The 19,913-nt window shown below is 44.7% G+C and overlaps 9 protein-coding genes across 9 annotated transcripts; 4 read left to right on the top strand and 5 right to left on the bottom strand.

The window, feature by feature from the left end:
• Positions 1 to 792: 792 nt before the first annotated feature.
• PEX30 (Pex30p) lies at positions 793 to 2,175 on the bottom strand (the record flags this gene model as incomplete). Its single annotated transcript, XM_018882864.1, has 1 exon — positions 793 to 2,175. The coding sequence occupies one exon, from the start codon at positions 2,173 to 2,175 to the stop codon at positions 793 to 795; it is 1,383 nt and encodes a 460-aa protein (XP_018735111.1).
• A 1,063-nt stretch (positions 2,176 to 3,238) lies between these two features.
• BCP1 (Bcp1p) lies at positions 3,239 to 4,015 on the bottom strand (the record flags this gene model as incomplete). Its single annotated transcript, XM_018882863.1, has 1 exon — positions 3,239 to 4,015. The coding sequence occupies one exon, from the start codon at positions 4,013 to 4,015 to the stop codon at positions 3,239 to 3,241; it is 777 nt and encodes a 258-aa protein (XP_018735110.1).
• Positions 4,016 to 4,488: 473 nt separating this feature from the next.
• Positions 4,489 to 6,300, top strand: CDC40 (Cdc40p; the record flags this gene model as incomplete). The annotated part of the gene is made up of 1 exon (XM_018882862.1): positions 4,489 to 6,300. The coding sequence occupies one exon, from the start codon at positions 4,489 to 4,491 to the stop codon at positions 6,298 to 6,300; it is 1,812 nt and encodes a 603-aa protein (XP_018735109.1).
• Positions 6,301 to 6,525: 225 nt separating this feature from the next.
• RPT5 (proteasome regulatory particle base subunit RPT5) lies at positions 6,526 to 7,851 on the bottom strand (the record flags this gene model as incomplete). Its single annotated transcript, XM_018882860.1, has 1 exon — positions 6,526 to 7,851. The coding sequence occupies one exon, from the start codon at positions 7,849 to 7,851 to the stop codon at positions 6,526 to 6,528; it is 1,326 nt and encodes a 441-aa protein (XP_018735107.1).
• Positions 6,752 to 7,084, top strand: AWJ20_891 (uncharacterized protein; the record flags this gene model as incomplete). The annotated part of the gene is made up of 1 exon (XM_018882861.1): positions 6,752 to 7,084. One exon carries the CDS (start codon positions 6,752 to 6,754, stop codon positions 7,082 to 7,084), a length of 333 nt encoding a protein of 110 aa, XP_018735108.1.
• Positions 7,852 to 8,346: 495 nt separating the features above from the next.
• CWC24 (Cwc24p) lies at positions 8,347 to 9,345 on the top strand (the record flags this gene model as incomplete). Its single annotated transcript, XM_018882858.1, has 1 exon — positions 8,347 to 9,345. One exon carries the CDS (start codon positions 8,347 to 8,349, stop codon positions 9,343 to 9,345), a length of 999 nt encoding a protein of 332 aa, XP_018735106.1.
• Positions 9,346 to 10,045: 700 nt separating this feature from the next.
• On the bottom strand, positions 10,046 to 11,638 carry btb2 (BTB/POZ domain protein Btb2; the record flags this gene model as incomplete). Its single annotated transcript, XM_018882857.1, has 1 exon — positions 10,046 to 11,638. The coding sequence occupies one exon, from the start codon at positions 11,636 to 11,638 to the stop codon at positions 10,046 to 10,048; it is 1,593 nt and encodes a 530-aa protein (XP_018735105.1).
• A 2,446-nt stretch (positions 11,639 to 14,084) lies between these two features.
• Positions 14,085 to 15,323, bottom strand: RAM1 (protein farnesyltransferase; the record flags this gene model as incomplete). Its single annotated transcript, XM_018882856.1, has 1 exon — positions 14,085 to 15,323. One exon carries the CDS (start codon positions 15,321 to 15,323, stop codon positions 14,085 to 14,087), a length of 1,239 nt encoding a protein of 412 aa, XP_018735104.1.
• Positions 15,324 to 16,410: 1,087 nt separating this feature from the next.
• On the top strand, positions 16,411 to 18,405 carry RIM13 (Rim13p; the record flags this gene model as incomplete). Its single annotated transcript, XM_018882855.1, has 1 exon — positions 16,411 to 18,405. One exon carries the CDS (start codon positions 16,411 to 16,413, stop codon positions 18,403 to 18,405), a length of 1,995 nt encoding a protein of 664 aa, XP_018735103.1.
• Between the last annotated feature and the right edge of the window lie 1,508 nt (positions 18,406 to 19,913).

Genomic DNA, 19,913 nt, shown 5'->3' with positions numbered 1-19,913 from the left:
ATGACAACCTAATGCAAACTTATGGCCCATGATTTATCAGCAGGTAGTGTACCGTTGGTGTTGATTATTCAGGTAATGCTCAATTGAAGCCCTTCTATTACAACCACACATTATTGATCTCATAGAAGCTAGTACTCATTGAAGCCCTACATGACTTTCGAAACAGCTTTAGCTGCTTAGAGCCGTCAGTTAGATGCTCCTGTGTATTCTGGTCTCTGTACTACGTCCATGAACTACAGAGTTCTGGCTCTCATGGGTGATTGAGGCTGTTATTTTCTCCAAGACAGTACACTTAATATCTAGATATCTGGGTCTCGGGTAATCCTATCACTCAGAAACAATCACGGGATCCTATATAATATCATTCGCACTCTGTTTTGCGAGTCTTGACTGGGCATCTGTGCATTCCGTTATTCATCACGTTGATATGATTCGTCCGCCTTTCACAACTAGAATATGCTTATATCATAGACCGCTATACACCATGAAAGTACATATGTCATTGAACACACTACACAACTATATGATATTCAACTGACTGCTATCTGCTAGACGTATCCTGGCATGCTAGCTTGGTTTATATCATTTGCAGACGAAACGTTCTTATCCAAATCCCGATATCAGGCAATGAAACCACTCAATGTACCCTTACTTTGCCCTCGGCTCAAGTCTTATGATAAGCATCTGCTATGTCAGTTAGATATAATATAGTTTTTGTCGGGTCATTCGCTCGATGTCAACTAATCAAACGTATAGAAATAAAATTTGGAAACTGTTTTATATTAAATTATATTAGTTATCCTCGAAGCGAATACTTTTTCGTTGCTTGACGGTCGACGAAGGCTCATCAGTTGAGTCTGTGGTCGTTGAGCTATCCTCCGTACTGGCATCACCAGGACTGGTTCCTAAACTATCATCAGTGTGGATAGTATTTCCAGGAGCAATAAGCTCTGCAGTACGGATCCATCTACGACGTCTCGTGTATTTAGAGTACGAGTCTTCAGCAGTTGGCTTCTTCCAGACATTGTCGTAGTAAATATACCCTTCGTTTGGACCAGGGTCAACTTTAGACGTCTTTCCTCCATTTACGACAAGAGCACCGTCATTGGTGAGGTCCAAACGCCAAGTCTTATCTACCCAGCGCCAGGTCATGCCCGAACCATCAGCTTCAGGAAGCTTGAAAGAACTGGGAGGAGGCGATTCATTAAGAAACTCATCAGACCAGGCAGCTCGCTCATAGCCAAGGAGGTTAGAAGTCCAGCCAATTCCAAGCCATCTACGTTGATTCTCATAAAGAACATAAGTAAACCGAACGGGTTTGTTTGGAGCAGTAGAAGAAGCCGATTTGGCTTTGTCACTGGCCATTGCAAATTGAGCTTCTGATCCATAAGGTTTGGAAACCCCGTTAAAATCTATACCAGTCACATAAAATGAAAGGACATGTACCAATCTCCATCTCCACAAAATAGAACGGGTGACTCTGGCCCACACTGAATGATATGTGAGTACAAAAATCCCCAATAGCAGTAACACTGTTCTTGGAGTGACGATAAACAGAGTGAGAGTCACATAAATAGGTGTCATAAAAAGAGTAGTAAACACAAGTCTACTCACATCATGAGGTGACAAGCGAAGAGATGTAACTGGTAAAAGAAACAAGTCCAGACGAGTCACTGCAGTGTTCAGACTATGAATGATGGAATCTAGTGTAGGATGCTCGGCCTGTTGTTTCTCAACCTCCTTATTCACCCACGTGTAGGTAGCTATCAAACCCACTAATATCATATGTCCTAAATAGCGAACAATGAACTCGAAATACAAAACTAGTCCACTCCATGCTGCTACTAATAAAAACGATTGATATGCATCGTCGCCAGTCCAAGTGAGCAACGACAAAAACCGGTCCACCGCCAATATTAACGGGTATGCCTGACTTAGCGCTTTAGTTACTGATGGAGGTGTAGAAGATAATAGAGGAGATGTGTGTTGTGGCAGACTGGAGCGAGGAGGAGTGAAGGTGGCGTAAGTTGGAACGGCCGCACCTGTACCAGAAGCATTTTTTTGAGAAGATGATGCCAAACCCGAGCTTGAAGCCTCGGTATTCGAGCTTGGTGTAGTCGAATCAGCTGTCGTAGAAGATGACGACATGACGAAATTTGATTCAATTGCAGCCATATGGTGTAACAACAGAAACCCAAGCTATACTTCAACCGATAGTCCTAAATAAATAACAACAACCAAATCAATTCCGATAAAGAAACTAATCAGCGAGCAACAAATGGAATTCCTAAATGTCACCTAAAATACAAGAAACTGTTCTCAACCGTATCACAAGCAATTCACCGAGAATCAACGACCCGTGAACTGGGAACCGGATGTCGAATCAAATGCAAAATAATATAATCCACTGCAATTGCTATGGAAATATCCGGCAGTTTATGCCAGTCTCGAATACAAAATAATTTGTTCTTTCAGACCTGTAAACGTACCAAACAAAACCAAAACAAGAGCCTGGCGAATAAATAGTGTTTTAATAGCGTTCTATCTCTTGAGCCAGAGAGAGGTGACAAAATCTGTAGAGCAGAAGACGAGCATCTGAAAATCACGGGCAGCAGCAGCTGCTGCAGATTTAACCGAGCCGACAACCACCCCACCATACGGCTTGACAACACCCCGCATCGCCGCGACCCTTGCCGATCGACTTGATTACCCCTGACTGCCTCCGGCGGCTGGGGCTCTGCCCCAGACCCCGTGGCTCCTGCTTCGCAGCAGTTATTGCTGGGATCCCGACGTTAAACGACTCGAGCGGAGCAAGAGGAGCCGCGGGGTCTGGGGCGCAGCCCCAGCCGCCGGAGGCAGCCAGACCCCACCGAATTTTAAACAAAAATGCAGCTGAATTAAAAAGGAGGAAACGCCTGTTCGAGGTCGTGAATGACTGGTAGCAGTTCTTCTTTCTTGAGAAGGATCAGGTGGCCCTGCGGATGGATCCCGTAGTCCTGGAATGCCCGTTTGGAGTCGGATTCCTGTGACTGTCTGGAGAACGGATAACTGATCTTGTGAACTGCATGCTTGTGAATAGTCTCGTCTTCCGGGTGGAAATAGTACACCTGTTTCTTGTTCTGGAACCGTTTCTTACTGGGACGGCTGTCTTCCTGGTCCAGTTTCGACTCCTCTTCAGTAAAAGATTTCGACAGAATCAGGAAATAATCAAACTCGAATGGCTCTTTCTGAGGCGATGTTAGTTCTGAAGGGGGTCATTGCCTCCGGCGGCTGGGGCTCCGCCCCAGACCCCGTTGCTCCTGCTTCGCAGGAGATTGCTGGGACCGTAGACGCAACGACTCGAGCGCAGCGAGAGGAGCAGCGGGGTCTGGGGCGCAGCCCCAGCCGCCGGAGGCATGTGCGGTTGACGTACCTGTTTGACGGCTTCTTCGAGCTCGTCTGCGAGCATTTTGTACATGGGTGGCACGACCTCGGTGGGCATGTTGATGAGTCTTTCTTGGATGATGAGACCCACGGAGGATGTTGATGAGGTCGAGAAGAGTTGGCGCAGTTTGCGGTTGAACTCGGCCGAGTTGGCCGTTTTCTGGATGAAATAGTCGGCGAGTGCTTTGATTACGGGCTTGTCTTTGTGTTGGTTGAGGTTTAGGACTGTCAGGATCGCGAATGGATCGCTGTCGACACCGTCGGTTTTGATTGTGGATCCCAGAGAGCTCTGGGTGATGATGAGGTCTGCCAGGGCCGACAGATCGAACTCTACGGCGTCAGCATCCAGCAGTTGACGAAGTAGGTTCTTCGTGGCATGGAAATCGATCTCTTTAATATCGAAATAGTCGAAATCGACGTTGACGATTTCCTCTTCCTCGTCGTCATCTTCGTCCTCATCTTCTTGGTCATTCTTGACATTGTTGTCTGGTTTCTTCTCGGGTGTGCCAATGGAACTATTTGATTGGTCATTTTTATCTGCCACTTCCGCAGACAGACCGTCTTGCTTTCTTTTAATACCAGCTCCAGACATGTTCGTTCAGTTGTTGAAGGGGTTCAATGAGATCTCTCTCTCAACATCAGCTCCAGCTTCGTTATCTTTTGAAATATTTTTCAGCCGTTCGCTGTTATCTTCTGCAGGGACATCAGTTTGGTAAGCTCGTTAGTAGCATGTCGATCGAATCATTTACCCCATCAAATTTTGTCTTACGGACCTCCTATCGCTGAAGAAAGCGTCTCATCGATTATATTTTCCAGCTGAAAATGAATTTAGCGAGAGAAGGAAAACAAAGCTCACGTTTTGGGATGCCTATGACAGCTTAAAAGTTTGTGTACCCCGATAAAGCGATAATAGGTGAATGAGAACTCAGGGGTCAGCCGCTTAAAACCTGTTCCACCAGCCCATCGCTTCTCGACTTACTCCACGACTATTGCCATCGTCAGGTTCAAACTGTGAGAACAAAGTGCGTGTTATTCGAAAAGCACTGGAAACAGATCTGTACAGAAATGGCTCTTGTCGCATATGGTGGAGACTCGAGTGACGACGACGAAAACGCCGTTCACAATGGACCCAATCAGCCATCGTCTCTGGTACCAAAATCCATGAATGCTGCTCCAGCTGTTCATAAATCCAGTACGGAGTTGTCCTCAGTTATAAAACCCAGCGTTGATAATACGAGTCTGACGCTGCATACGACGAATCACCAGCTTGAACAGCTGAGGAACGAGAAAAATGTCTTGTATCAGCCAAATCAGCGGTACGACGTAGAACAGTCGAGCAGACCGACCAAGAAACGACGGAATATTCTCACTGGCCATGCTGAAGAACAAGCATTTAATGAAGCCACGTTCAAAGTTCAACATCGAACTTTTCAAAACCTCGGTTATGCTTATGACCCTAGTATCGACGATAATGGTGTTTCTGGAGCCTCGCTGATAGGAGATCTGGAGAAAGCCCGTGTGAATTTAGGCAGAGATGCTTCGATGTTTCGACCAGATAAAGCTCAACAGAAACAAGTACGAAGCAAAAGATCCAAGGGAGACCCAAGTGTTCTCGATGGTGATGACTCGTACAAGGGACCATGGGCCAAGTTCAAAGAAGAGAGTACCTCGTCAGATGAGTATGAAGATGAAGTCGACGAAGAAGACGAAGAAGAAGATGCTGCTGCTGCTACTAAAACAAATGATAAGGCTGTTGAAGATAGCGAAACAGCAGAAGCTAAAGATACTGTATCACCCTCAGAACCTACAACTGCTACAAGTACAAGTACAAGTGAAACAGGAGAGACGACACAGTTCCACGGATCGACTGAGAGAGATTATCTCGGTAGAACATATATGTTTGTGCCTCAGGATCTTGATATCAATCTTCGAAAAGAACCAGGACAAGAGGAATGGTTCATTCCCAAGAAGAAAATACACACATGGAGAGGACATGCTGGAGGAGTCACTGGACTACGGTTCTTTCCACAAAGTGGACACCTCCTATTATCAGCAGGAAACGACAGTAAAATTCGTCTTTGGGACGTTTATCATGACCGAGAGCTTCTAAGATCATACAGCGGACATGCAAAGGCAGTAAAGGACATTGATTTCAGTCCAGATGGAACGCAATTCTTAAGTTGCTCATACGACAGAACGATTAAATTATGGGACACTGAGACTGGTACATGTATATCCAGGTTTGGCCGTGGCAACAGTGTAGCCAATAGTATACGATTCAACCCAAGACCTGAACACAGCCACGAGTTTGTGGCTGCCATGGCCAATAAAAAGATTCTCCAGTTTGACATTCGAACACAAGAAATTGTACAAGAGTACGACCATCATTTAGAAGCAGTCAACACAATTACATTTGTCGACGATAACCACCGGTTCATGACCACGTCTGACGACAAGTCGATCCGAGTATGGGACTGGGGAGTCAATGTGCCCATCAAATTCATCTCCGACCCTCTCCAACACTCGATGCCGTCTGTGAAGTTGCATCCAAGTGGAAAACATGTTGCTGCTCAAAGCATGGACAACCGCATTCTCGTGTTTGGCGCCACTGACCGGTTCAAAGCCAACCGTAAAAAAGAGTTCACTGGATACAACAACCCCGGGTTCGCGACCGAGGTCAGTTTCTCGCCCGACGGCCGATATCTCATGAGCGGCGACAGCGAAGGTTTCGCATTCTTCTGGGACTGGAAAACCACGGCCGTCCGTCGCAAACTCAAAGTCCACAACTCGCTCGTGACATGCATCTCGGCCCATCCCCAGGAAACGAGCAAAGTGGCCACTGCCGGCCTCGACTCGCCCATCCATTACTGGGACTAGCTCACCGGGTCTCTTTTATACTGTATCTATTTATTATTTTGCTGTTCGGGACATGCCTCCGGCGGCTGGGGCTGCGCCCCAGACCCCCCGGCTCCTCTCGCTCCGCTCGAGTCGTCACGTCCACGGTCGTCGCAAACTCCTGCGAAGCAGGAGCTACGGGGTCTGGGGCAGCGCCCCAGCCGCCGGAGGCAGCGTGGCAAGTATGTATTGTGAATGTATTAGGATCTAAGCGTAGAAGGAGACCGATTTAGACTTGCGGGCCTGGACCTCGCTGATGGCCTCGACGAAGTCTTCGTGGGTGATGCGGGACTTGCCGGCTCGGAGGGCTGTCATACCGGCCTCGACGGTCACGGCTTTTAGTTGTGCTCCGTTAAACTCGTCGGTACTACGGGCCAGTTCTTGCCAGTTGATCGAGTCGTCGACTGTCATTTGACGCGAGTGGATCTGTAGAATGCCAACACGAGATTCTTCATTGGGCAGTGGGAACTCGATTTTCCTGTCGAGACGACCACTACGAAGAAGAGCCGGGTCAAGGACATCGACTCGGTTGGTGGCAGCAAGCACCTTGACTCGGTCGTCACTGCCGAAACCGTCGAGCTGGTTAAGCAGTTCCAACATGGTTCTTTGTACTTCACGATCTCCAGATTTGTCCGAGTCGAATCTCTTGGTTCCAATGGCATCCAATTCGTCGATGAAAATGATGGTCGGTGCCTTTTCTTTGGCAAGTGCAAATGCATCTCTGACAAGCTTGGCTCCGTCTCCAATGAACATTTGCACCAGTTGAGGAGCTGCCAGTTTGAGGAATGTGGCATTGGTTTGTGCAGCACATGCTCTTGCTAATAACGTTTTACCAGTACCAGGAGGTCCATACATAAGAGCTCCCTTTGGTGCTTTGATACCCATCGCTTTAAACTTATCAGCCTGCTTCATAGGCGATACAACTGCCTCATCCAACTCTTCAATCTGTTTATCCAAACCTCCAATATCGGAATATGTCTCAGTAGGCTTTTCATCGACTTCCATGGCTTTAACTCGACTATCGTACTCAGCTGGTAACGTGTCTAATACTAAGTATGAATCCTTGTTAACACCAATCAGATCACCCGGTTTCAACGTCGCTGGATCGACTAATCCGATCAATGGTAAAAATACTGTTTGTCTAGTTGATGTCTTAACAACGGCTGATTTACCCACTCGAGCAGCATCCAGATCAACGTTGGCTCCCTCTTCAGTGGCCTCGCCTTCCATGTCCAATAGTTCGACGATATTACCCACCAAGTACGGCAATTGTCGGTTGTTTTCTATTTTTTCCTGGTTGTCTTTGATCTTATCAGTCATGGCATTCTTTTCATGTGTCAATCTTTGGAACTCGGATCGCATCACTCGGATATCATTTTCCAGCAGCTTTCGACGATTGATGATTTCCTGAGTCGATGCTTTAAGGATTTCATCGTCCAAATCGTCCTCAGCTGGAGGCGCGTCTTTCATAGTAGCATCATTTGTAGCTTGATTGGTATTCTCCAGTGCATCCAAGTCTTCTAAAGTTGCCATTGTTGCGTTTGTACTGCAATAATTCCTGTTTGTTTGATGGCGGTCTGCTACCTTGCTTGATTGAATAATCACTACAACTCAGTATAATCCAGCTGCATGTATATTGAATGCTCTCGTTAGTGGCGTGGTGAAGGCAGGGTAAGTGGATACTCGATATAGAGACGCTTATTTAGTAAGCTGTTAAATTTCGTGCGGCTTTAAATCAGTAAGCAGGGTCCATCAATATTCTGCAGATATATTTCTTCTTCTCTGGTGTTAACAAATATTGCAATTGGTTTATCCTTTTGATATAGGGTCATTCTTGTATTCTTATATCCTCACTGGGTCTTTAAATTCCCACTGACTTGCTCAAATTCAGAGAGTTTGTTTGGTAGAGATTACAAAGTTTGGATTTTCAGAAGGACGGACATGAGCTGAATGGTAGTTTCTAGCAATATATCAGCATAGACAAGTACCAAAGCCCGAATAAAAAGTTAGATATCCACAAAACTAATCATGCCGTCATTATTCAAGGCGAGGAAGATTTCCAAGTCTACGTCCCTAGCAACTAAAAGAAAGACAATAGATCAAGATGACGATGATGGACATAAATCAGACTCAGCATCATCTGTTGCTGCAGAACAGAAGTCAGACTCACTGCTGGATCCTCAAGACGGATCTGATGAATCAGAACAGTCTCAGACAAACGAGCCAACGAAAATAGTATCGGGACAGAGCAGGAAAAGAGCCAAGATTGGATTCACCTCGTCTTCTACTAGCACCAATAGTGATAAGACAGATATCGGTCAAGTCAAACATGATCATAGCCACGATGCGAATGCTTCTAATTCTGCTGCTGATGAGGCCACCAAACAGAGTGCACTCTATTCAGACGAATCAGCAGCTGATAATGGCACCACTAGTAACGGTAGATTATCTGAAGAACTAGGGCCTGATCATACCGGGTCGGCTATTGACGGTGTGTACCATGGTAAAGTGAACTACTCGTCTTATCTCACCAAACGAGAAGGTGTCTCATCCAAGGCACGATTCGGACCCATGAAAGCAGCAGGTAATATCAGAAGTACTACCATGATAGATTACCAGCCAGACGTTTGTAAGGACTACAAGCAGACAGGATTCTGCGGGTACGGAGATACCTGTAAATTTTTACACAGTCGAGAGGACTATAAAGCTGGATGGAAACTGGATAAAGAGTGGGAGGAAGTACAAAATGAGACCAAAACCAAAATCAAATCTAGCTCTACTGTCTCGTCGTCAGGCTCTGAGACCACTCGGTCGACCTCGTCGGCAGCCGAGATCCCGTTCAAGTGTGTTATATGCAAAAACGACTATAAGGACCCTGTCGTTACTCAGTGTGAGCATTACTTCTGTGAACCCTGCTTTCTGAAGGAATCGCGCAAAAAGGGAGCCTGTTTCATCTGCGGCAAGAACACTGGCGGTGTGGCCAAACCAGCCAAAAACCTCAAGCAACTGCTCGCTCGTCGCACCTGAACCTCTTCTCTGTAATCTATTTATTTTATTTATTATATTAACTGTTTTTGATATCGTTCAGCCCGGGTCGACTGTGCCTCCGGCGGCTGGGGCTCCGCCCCAAACCCCGCTGCTCCTCTCGCTTCGCTCGAGTCGGGCGTCGAGGGTGGCTGAGATGAAAAATTCTGTGAGAGCATCATTCCTGGCTGTCACAATCGTCTTTTTCGAGTATCTTCTTCTGGTCTCATAGCAGTTCATAACTGGCCTCCAAATTATAAATTTCGCGAGCATGGCGAACACGCCTCGAATTGCGGTTCCAGAGGTCTCACAAGTCTGGATATGCTCTGAGATTTGAACAAGATAGCAATATTTATCCTTCAAGAATCATCTGGCACAAACACTAAATTCTCCACCCCTTGGCAACATATAATTGAAGTTTCTTCATTCCTAGCAGTGCAGCTTTACAGGACTTTGAAGTACCTCAGTTCATGTCACATAAATTTATGCGATGCTATCGCCGATAGTGGGTCGAGTTCATTGAGATGTGTTTTTTTCATGAACTTGTGTCTCACAATCCCAGCAACACCTCTGGGAACCGGATCCGACTCGAGCGGAGCGAGAGGAGCAGCGGGGTCTGGGGCGGAGCCCCAGCCGCCGGAGGCAGCGTTGCATCAGAAGTTTCAAGATGTGTATTTTTACATGGGTAGCTTTTGATGAGGGGCTATTGAGACGCCTTCCAGAGGGTCTTCTTTTTGCCGAGGGGTTTGCGGATGACTTCGACGCCGCCTTTGCCGCCGCCGAATGCCAGGACCACGTTTTCTTCGTAGACAACGGGTCGGGAAGCGCTGTTCTTTCGTCGGTGCTGCTCGCGGGCATTGGTCATCTCGCGGGCGAAGCTGTGGCGCTCCATGTGGCTTTTGACAGCCAATCGATCGCTTTCGATGATGTGCTTGTAGATGTGGAATGGAAGGGTGAGTAGGATAGTCCGCAGCTTGGTCTGGAATTCTGCGTTTTTGAAGTTGTTGAGCAGGAAGTCGACAACCGTCGCAACGAGGTTGCTGGTGAATCGTGGATAAGGACCAGGATATGTGATCTGGAGATCCTCATAAGCAGGTGTGGATCGGTTTGATGATGAGCCGGAGAGAGAAGTTCCGTTGCTCGTGTTGCTGGTGGTGGAACCGGCAGAACCTGAACCTGAACTTGCTGAGTTGTTGGTGGTATCTGTAGATGCAGAGGTAGAGCCGCTGCGGGGGTTTCCGTTGTTAGATGCTGAAGAAGACGACAAATCCGGAGAACCACGAGCAGAGCCAGTTTGTGTTCCAGCGGAAGATTGCTCGTCGTTGGATCTAGAACCGGCTGAAGATAGAGCAAATTCCAGAATCTCTTCAACAGTGTCAATTGACAGTAAGTTCAGAATTGCCTGGTAGCCACCCGACGAAATATCATCGAGAGCTAACAAATTTCCTGCACTTAATAAGCCCTTGGCAAGCTCTAAATCGCACGATTGACTGTCCAAAGCATGGCCATACAGAGTAGCAGCTGCTAGAGAAAGAGCTCCACTGGTGAGGTATTTGTCATCACTGGCAAGGTTGATATGATATGGAGGACTGCCACTAGCATAGTTGGCCAGGATACTGTAAAGAAGAGGAGAACGAGATGCGAAAAGGGCATGTAATCGCAAAGGTGGGTGAGGTGTGATATTAAGGAAAGTATCAGCCCATGCAGCGTGAACAAACCCGGCATTGTATACGTACGAAGCAAGATCGAACTCGTTGTTAGTACTACCCTTGGCAGCAGAAACAGTACCAGAGTTGGTTGCATTTGTTCCTGTTAGAACAGGAGCTGCCGATGGTGCTGGACCTGGAGCTGCTGCTGGAACTGGTGCTGGAATAGGAGGAGTAGGAACTAGAGCCGGTGCTGAAATGGGAGCTGGGACTGGAGAGGTAACTCCGCTGCTACGGGAGGAACCGCCAGCAGTAGCATTGGGGGCTGGACTGTAACGACCCTTAGAATTCGATTGTGAGCCATTGGGGATCACTGAAACAGGAACTGGACCTGGAACAATTCCCGTGCCATTATTAGCAGAACCATTTCCTGCCGCTGTTCCATTAATAAACCCATTTTGAGGCATAGGTGGAATGGGAGGAGGAAGATGGAGAGGAACTGGATGACCGGGATGTCCTGGATGGCCATGGCCTTGAGCATGGGCATGACCGGGATGAGGGAGTCCGTGAGGTGGAGGTGGTGGTGGCGGTGGTGCGTGAGGATGGTGAGGAGGCACTGTTTGAGAGAATCCTGGTGGTGGTTGATTCATTGTTTACGCTTTTCTGATGCTTATTATGATTATTTTTATTAATTTTCAATTTTAGTTCGAGTCTTTGTTGAATCGCTCGTTTTTTATCGATTCGTCGATTTTTTTCCTCTTGGTTTTACAAAACTTTTACAAAAGCAATAGTCGACTATGAATTCCAAATGAGTCAAGTAATAAATGAATGCAGTTCGTCAGTGAACGGATCAGTCGTGGTTAAATTTAAATTTCACTTTTCCAACCTTGAAAATGAGTCGTTCGCTCGGCTATACTTTTAAAAATATTTTTGGAAAAAATACAAAATCCCGAAAAATGCTAATACCAATGCAAAAATTTCAAAAACGAAACAACAAAAATTTTCGACAAAAAAACAAACCTAGTCAAAACGACAACTCCCTTCGTTACTTTGTGGCTGCTTCTCACATGAACATATCACATTTTGAAAAAGTCCTCTTCACTCTCCACCGAAGGTGGTGATCCAGGGTACGGGCATCTCCGTTCCGCCGCACGACTCGTCCTCTCTCTCTCTGCCTCTTTCCTCTCATTCCACGTTCTATCTCGCGTGAAACATATCTCTCGTTCTCGGTGATACAGGATTCCCTTCTTTGCTTTCACTATAACTCTGTTAATCCGTTTTTCGTATCCGTTTTTATTCCACTTCTCCCGTCAAAACTATCGAGCTTGTAAAATACACGTGACTTGGTGTGCATATGCAGGGTCCAGGCACCATCGAGGAGTGATACAGCCTCCGGCGGCTGGGGCTCCGCCCCAGACCCCGCTGCTCCTCTCGCTTCGCTCGAGTCGGAATGGGGACGTCCCCTGCTTCAGGGTTTCTCATATTTCAAATCAAACCTGTTGTGTGACATGGATGCTTGATCTATGCTTGAAAAACTCAACATTGATCCCGGGTTTCTGCCTTTCTGGAGCATTTAAAAACGTATTTATCACTTTTTATCATTAAAGTCATCATTAGGCACTATCTACATTGCAGCAAATTCGGTCGGCTGTCTAGTCTACTCGGCCATAGCCTCGTTTGTGGTCTTGGCCTTCTTTAATTCCTCTCTGAACCCAGTTAGTCAACTATTCCTTTTTGATGAGATCAGTTTCCGTTCAGAAATTAGAAATCAAAAGTTAAAGCTCCAAAATTTCAATCTCCTTTACACTTCTTGATATTGAAACACTCGACTAGCAGTCCAGCGTAGCCAGTTGAAAATCTGTGTCTTAGCTATGCCTGAATCACCTCTTTATAAATATAACTTGACCATTTAGAAATCCACTCAACCCTCGAAAAACTTACTTTAATTGTGCGGCAAAGTCATCCTCAGCATCATCGTCATCCCATTGTTCTTCCCACAAGTGCTCTTTACCGCCTTTGATAGGAACCTCTGTGTCAGCTTCTTGCCAATCTATAATGTTAGCAATTGCTCCCGTGCCAATTGGTACTGGTTTTATCAGTTTGTATCTGACATTGGTGACTTACCCTCAACTGGAAAATCTTCAAACTCATCATCTTCCTCTAACGACACCAAGTGCTTACTAACTTGGGGCTCTGTCGTCTTGGAATCTTCCTTAGGCTTAGAATTGCTTGTTGTGTCTGACATATTTATAACCTTTTTAAAGATATTTGTTGACTAGAATCGTGAATCTTGTTCTCTTTTCTCTATTAATATACCTCTAAGCCGTTGTCTTATGTTCACTTGCCTGTGAATGTGCTGCTCTCTGATCGTGGCAAGCTGCGAGCCCTCTTCATATCAACTCGAACTTAGTTTACCCGGACTCTTCTTGGTTTAGGGTTAAGTACTCAGGGTCCAAATATGAGTTTTAGAGCTGCTATTTGCGTTTGTTTCAGCCAAACGAATTGTAGATATTGTAATTGCGAAATTGCGAATATATTTACGTGATAATAATTTAGTTCTGGCTTCAGTACCATATGTGAATTCATTCTACAGTGGAAATATATACCTGAGTACACTAATTGGATTGCATCACGTGACTAAACTCAAATTCCGAGCCCATTTTTGATTTTGTTCATATAATTGAGATAAATTTTTATAAGTGTTGGAATTTTGGTTTAATTTAATTATATTGATTGTACTATTATTTCTTTAACGTCTTAAAACTGAGTATCTATCTTGGATGCGATCTGAGATGATGATATAATTCTCAACTATTTTCTCAAATATAGCCATAAAAATCATTTGTCAATTAATATATTCCTAGAATTTATCAATGAATATGCTATGTGTTCTTTGTAGATGGCATCTGTGCAAATAAGTAGCACACAAAATAATTAAGGGCGGCTCTCGACAGATTAATGAGTTCAGCTTGTCACTACGACACTCTCACAGATGAAATTGAAGAGAGATGTAAACTAATTTCTTCGGTTTAGCTGAGTTCAGCTAACCAGGATTCCTTAAAAAAACATATTTTCTAATGCTAGAAAATGCACAACTCAAATTGGTACTTTTCGAAAATGTGCCTTCATCTTCTCAGCAACACCAACTGGTAATACATGTAATGGATGTATGGGGTTAATCAATTGTGGAGCACTTGGATTATATGCCAATGTCTTCCACATATAAGCATATTCACCCAAGCCAGTTAGAGGAGCTCCCGGCTCTTGTTCATATAAATACACGCTTTCTGAAGCAGCTAATCCACACAAGACATAATTGGTATGATATGAATCGGGGCTCTTTCCAGGCTTATCCCTCAGTCCTCCTCGTGGATCCTGACAGCAGTAGATTGTATAATTTTTCAGTGCAGTTCTATTCCACAAAGAGGGGATCTCTGTGTTTCTTTCATTGACAATGGCAGCTTCTAGCAGTCCCCAACATCCGCCAACCCATAGATTATAGCAGCCATCGACAAGTTTGTTAATACGACCAGAAAAACCTCCTTCAACAGTCATCTGTCGAGAACTGAGCCATTTGATAGCGTTTTCAACATTGATATACTTTGGAAGCACCACATGAGGAGGACCTAGGAAACAAAGACTAGCTAAGGCACAGAAAGCGTAACCACCATGTGCTTCACTTAGGGGAACATTGGCAAAGCCTCCTTCATATGTTTGACAAGAACTGATATATTCTGCGCTATTGGCAACCAATTCCTCTGTTATAATGTTCAGCATAGATGCGATAGAAAATGCACAATATGTCGCACGAGGATCAGACTCTCCACCTTTACACATGATAAAAGAGCCATCCTTTTGTTTCAGTGACATTATCCAATTATAACAAGCCTGACGGTCTATTTTGTCCCAAGCTTCCTCATCTCCTGATAATGCTAGGGCGTTTATTGCTGCATAACTGGGTGCCAAATGTGCCAATTGCTGGTTTCCACCTCCAAAACCTCCACTCTTGCATTGAGCACTTAAAATAGTTTCTACTATGGCAGGTTTCAAATCATCAATTCCATTACCAAGTATTGCCAAAGCGTTACAACACCAGTATATCAACCAGGGTTTGGATGCGTCTAGAGCTCTAAAGCCTGCTGGCAATGGGCCCTTTAATATAGTCCTTAGAAACTTAATGTGTTTTTCAGTGTTCAATAATGACCCTAAGTCTTGTAGTTCAGGATCACTATCGCTGCCATCATTATCGGGGAGCAAAGGTCGGCAAGCACGCTCAGTCTCTAACTGGGCAATCAATGTTGGAGATTCAAAAACAGCTTTAAGTTTTGATGCCATGTTTTCTTGTTTAGAACTCTGAGAATTATAGTCAATAGGGGACGCTTTCTTGTTCTTGGGAAACCGTACTTTATATCTTTTCATCCCATCTGATAAGAATGGTCTCCCTACTTATATTCCGATTCTTGGTTTGGGGCTCTTCTAAACAGTCTTTATCTTTATATTATAGTCCTGTATAAAGTATTTTACCCTATGCCTTATCTTTTATAGATAAGCTGGTTGGTTTAAGTATGACTGTAATTAGTGTATTTAAGAGTACGATATATATATATATATTTAAATAGTTGGTGACCCAAGTAATTGAGTGTCATTCAAGTCATTTTTTGACAAACCAACAAAGAACAACATCAATTTTGTGCTGTAGAGCTGTTTTGAACTTCACGACTTTTTGGCCCGTCTAATATGCAAGATGATGACCTGATCTCCAGTCTGTGATCACGTCCCATGGTGCATATTAGATTCAGTATCGTGAAGTAACTAATAACACTTCCAGTAGAATTAACAGAAAATTTTGTAGAAAGTGTTAGGGAATGGATCATACGTAAGTCAAGATCATTATAAGGCATCAACGCAAGATTTGTCTAAAAAGCCGTGTAAGACATGACATTACAAATCAATTCTAACTAACAGGTCGTTCGCGAATGCTTTGTATTTATATTCGCTAGGTCAGCCAGTTCGAGCTAAGCAGGCTGCTCTGAAAGCTTGTGAAGAGTATAATACAGCTCTTGATTATGTGGAGAACAAATATATTAAAAGCGACAAGTCTCAGGTATTAGTTCAAGTTCAAAATTGTCTCAAGTTGGCACTTGCAGTATACGATGGTCTGAAAGGTGGTAAGGAGATTCTCAATAAATCCACTGTATTGGCCCATTTAGGTAGCCAGGTGAGAGGCAAAGTGTTTTATCCGTGGATTGAGCCTATTTTTGGAGTTGGTTTTGATGCAGAAATCCCTCATGTTCTGGCATATGATGATTTAGATGGGAAACTTGATCTGTCTAATATTCAAAAGAACCAAGGAGTTATATGGAAAAGATACAGCGCCCTCCAAGATTCCAACTCTGAAAAGAATATTTTAAATGATGGGCTTATGACCCTGAGTCAAAGTGCCTTGGCCGATTGTTCAGTAGTGGCTTCTCTCCTATCAATTATATCATATGAAGAGAGAACAGGAAATGCCATTCTATCAAACAATATTCACCCGAAATACAGTGCATATGGGAAATATATTGTGAAGCTGTATTTCAATGGAACTCCTCGAAGGGTTATCATAGATGATTATTTGCCAGTATCAGCAGATGGCGAAGCTCTTTTTGTTCACAGTCGGGTCACTGGGTCAAAAATGGCGACACCACAATGGCCCGCTCTTATTGAAAAGGCATATATGAAGGTCATGGGAGGTTACGATTTTCAGGGTTCACATTCAGCATCGGATACCTTTGCCTTTACTGGCTGGGTGCCAGAATATATCTTATTACGGGACTACTTCCAAGATGCACATACATCTCTGGATGATTTATGGGATCGGCTATATAAAGGCTGGAACGCACAGGATTTATTAATTTGTGTTGGAAGTGGAAAACTGAGCCCGCAAGAATCACGATCGCTAGGTATCGTGAGTCTACATGATTACGCAGTTTTGGACATTCGAGAGAGTGAGACTGGAGAGAAACAGCTTTTAGTGAGGAATCCCTGGGAAGTTGGCTCTGTGGTAGTTTCTGATGAAACTAACAGCCATACGACAACCGCTGAGACTACAGTATTGGGTACACAATTCTGGATGTCATTTCGTACTATTTGCAGTAGGTTTGAGAGTCTATATCTGAACTGGAATATGAGCTCATACAGCCAGTCAACACCAGAACATTTTATCTACAACACTCAAGCATTCAAAGAGGTTCTTAATGAGCCACCAGTAAACTCATTGCTGTATAATCCACAATACAGTTTAACTAATAACAGCGCTGAACCTCTTACCGTTGTACTACACTTGGCCCGTCATTTGGGCCCTAGCCTTGCTGCTGAAGGGCAAGAACCATGTTTTCTGTCAATGGCCGTCTGTAAGTCTAATCATCGGATGGCTATAGCAGACGAGTCTAAACTCATTGTCAAGTGCCCTGCTAGGAACACTTCATACTGCAGCTTACAATTTACCGTGCCTCCAAGGTCTACATATGTAGCGATTGTACGCTACGACACAGGCAGAAGTTCAACTCATGGCGAGAAAATGACTTTGAAAGCATACACCAGTGGTAACATTCCAATAGTGTTAAGAAAAGCGCCTGACGAGTATCCCTACAAATCAGAGGCAAGCGGACAATGGACAAAGTTACAGTCGGGTGGTAATTGGGCACTGAAATCGTACTGTGACAATCCCCAGTTTAAGCTGACCATTGGGCCAAAGAAAGGGACTGGGCCACAGACAACAAAATTATACCTCGAATCTGATACTTCGCAGCCTATCAATGCCACCGTTCTATGGGGAAGAGGTAAATACATGCAGATAGTCAGTGAAAAGGATGTCATTAAATCAAGCGGCAAATATCGAACTGGCGTTTGTGGTGTAGAAATGACAGATCTGGATCAAGGCGAATACACAGTAATTTTGTCTACTTACGAACAAGGGACATTGGCAAATTTTGTCCTACACGCTACAGGGAACTCAGTAGTATCGCTCCGCAAACTCATACCTGAAAAGGCAGGACTATTTACTCGGAGCATCTCAGTGAAATGGAATGGATCCAGTCAAACACAGACACTTGTTTCAGTTCCAAGAAAGTCAAAAGTGCTCATAGAACTTTCGCTTGACGCTGATTCTGAATGCACACCATCCTCAGTTACTCCCGACAAATCCGCTTCTCCGTCGTCGTACCGCCCGCACATTCGACTCGGCGTATACGATCAATACGCCGGAATCCCTCTGGCAGACACTGGCGACTTTGAGAATCAACCAAGGCCCCTGGTTCTCACTACAAATTTTGAGGGCGACCGGGTCTATCTGGTGACGGTGGAGAGAATGGAGTGCGGTAATGGCAAGTTCAACCTTCAGTTCCATTCAGAGGTTCCCGTCAGTGTGACACAATAAATTGGGTGGTTCCTGCCTCCGGCGGCTGGGGCTCCGCCCCAGACCCCGCTGCTCCTCTCGCTGCGCTCGAGTCGAGCTCCGGTCCGCCGCTGAACTGTTTTATATACACACACCATAATCATCTAAATCTTCAGTACAAGTGATCTATTTTCTATCAAACCCCCCATGGTCGACTCGAGCACAGCGAGGGGAGCAACGAGGTCTGGGGCAGAGCCCCTGCCGCCGGTGGTCAGTATAGTACGCCGCATGCGCCGCATCTAAATTTATTTGGAGATTGTGATCTTGCACTTCACGGTTTATTTGAATGTCCAGTGGTGTGAAATGAAATGTCAAAATGTACCATACGGAGAAGTCTGTGCGGTGCACTGGCTTTGCCTATATTCGAGAGGCAGGGGTCGAGCTTGTTGTTAAACAGGTATCTTTTCCAGGGGCGAAATATGGCATTATTTGCAGTGCCGAAATCCGAAAGTCTCCACAATTATAACAAAATATTCCGGAAAATGGAAAAGGGTCGACAGACGAGTGATGCGATTGTAGACCTTCTTCTTGGACGGGAATATGTGTTGCCCAAAGACCTTCAATTGGAAATTATGTCACCCAAGCTTCGCGGCATGCCGACTCGAGGCGCCTACTTCCACAACTTATTCGTCACAGGAAGCTCGTTATTAGACATCCAATGCCGGATATTTCGCATGCTGAGAAGCTCTTCACAGCAGGAAAATATCATTGATGGACTAAATTTCATCCCTAATGTTGTTCGTTCTGACGCGAATGAACATCCCGACCAAGGAACCATGAACTCTTCAGAGACTTTACAAGCTTTTGTAGAGACATTTGGTCTTGATAATGCATTGGTTTTTGATCGCAGTAATAACTCGGGCTATTTGTCTCGAGAGGAAACACTCAATGCGACAGTTGACAGTCTGCTTATACTAATTGGAGCTGTTTATTTCCAGTATGGCCCAACCAAAACACAAAATTTCATTCAGAATAAGCTTATTGACGGTAGATCTGGACTATATCGTCTTCATACTCGTCTGACCCAGTAATATTAGCTATATCTAATTTTTGCATTCAATGACTACTTTCTGTGGTAGATTCGTTGACTATTTATGTATTATAATAGTACCCTGTAGTACACTATACTTCTTGCATTATCTCACCAATTATCTCGACTGTGATATCTATCACTGTGGTTAAATGTACTTGACCATGTATCTGGTTAGATTTTGGAACTTCTTTCTTCCCCTGGACCTGGTCAACTATCAACCACTATATGGCAGCCGAGATATGGCCGGTCTGATAGTCCTGTTAGATTTTATATCACGTGATTTTTACCTGGACAGATGCCGATGGGGACTGCAGTATTACAGTGGACTATGTGTGGGGCAGAAAGTGGGGTATGAAAATCCCGCTGTTAACCGAGACGGCATGAGCATAAATCGTATAAATATAAATAAGTATACGTCGAAAAGTACCCCGAGTAGACCCGACAAGACTCACTGTTA

This window comes from Sugiyamaella lignohabitans, chromosome A (assembly GCF_001640025.1).
Source record: "Sugiyamaella lignohabitans strain CBS 10342 chromosome A, complete sequence".
NCBI classification, from domain to species: Eukaryota; Fungi; Ascomycota; class Dipodascomycetes; order Dipodascales; family Trichomonascaceae; genus Sugiyamaella; species Sugiyamaella lignohabitans.
The sequence above is the reverse complement of the archived record's forward strand: the minus strand, read 5'-3'. Positions and strand labels throughout refer to the sequence as shown.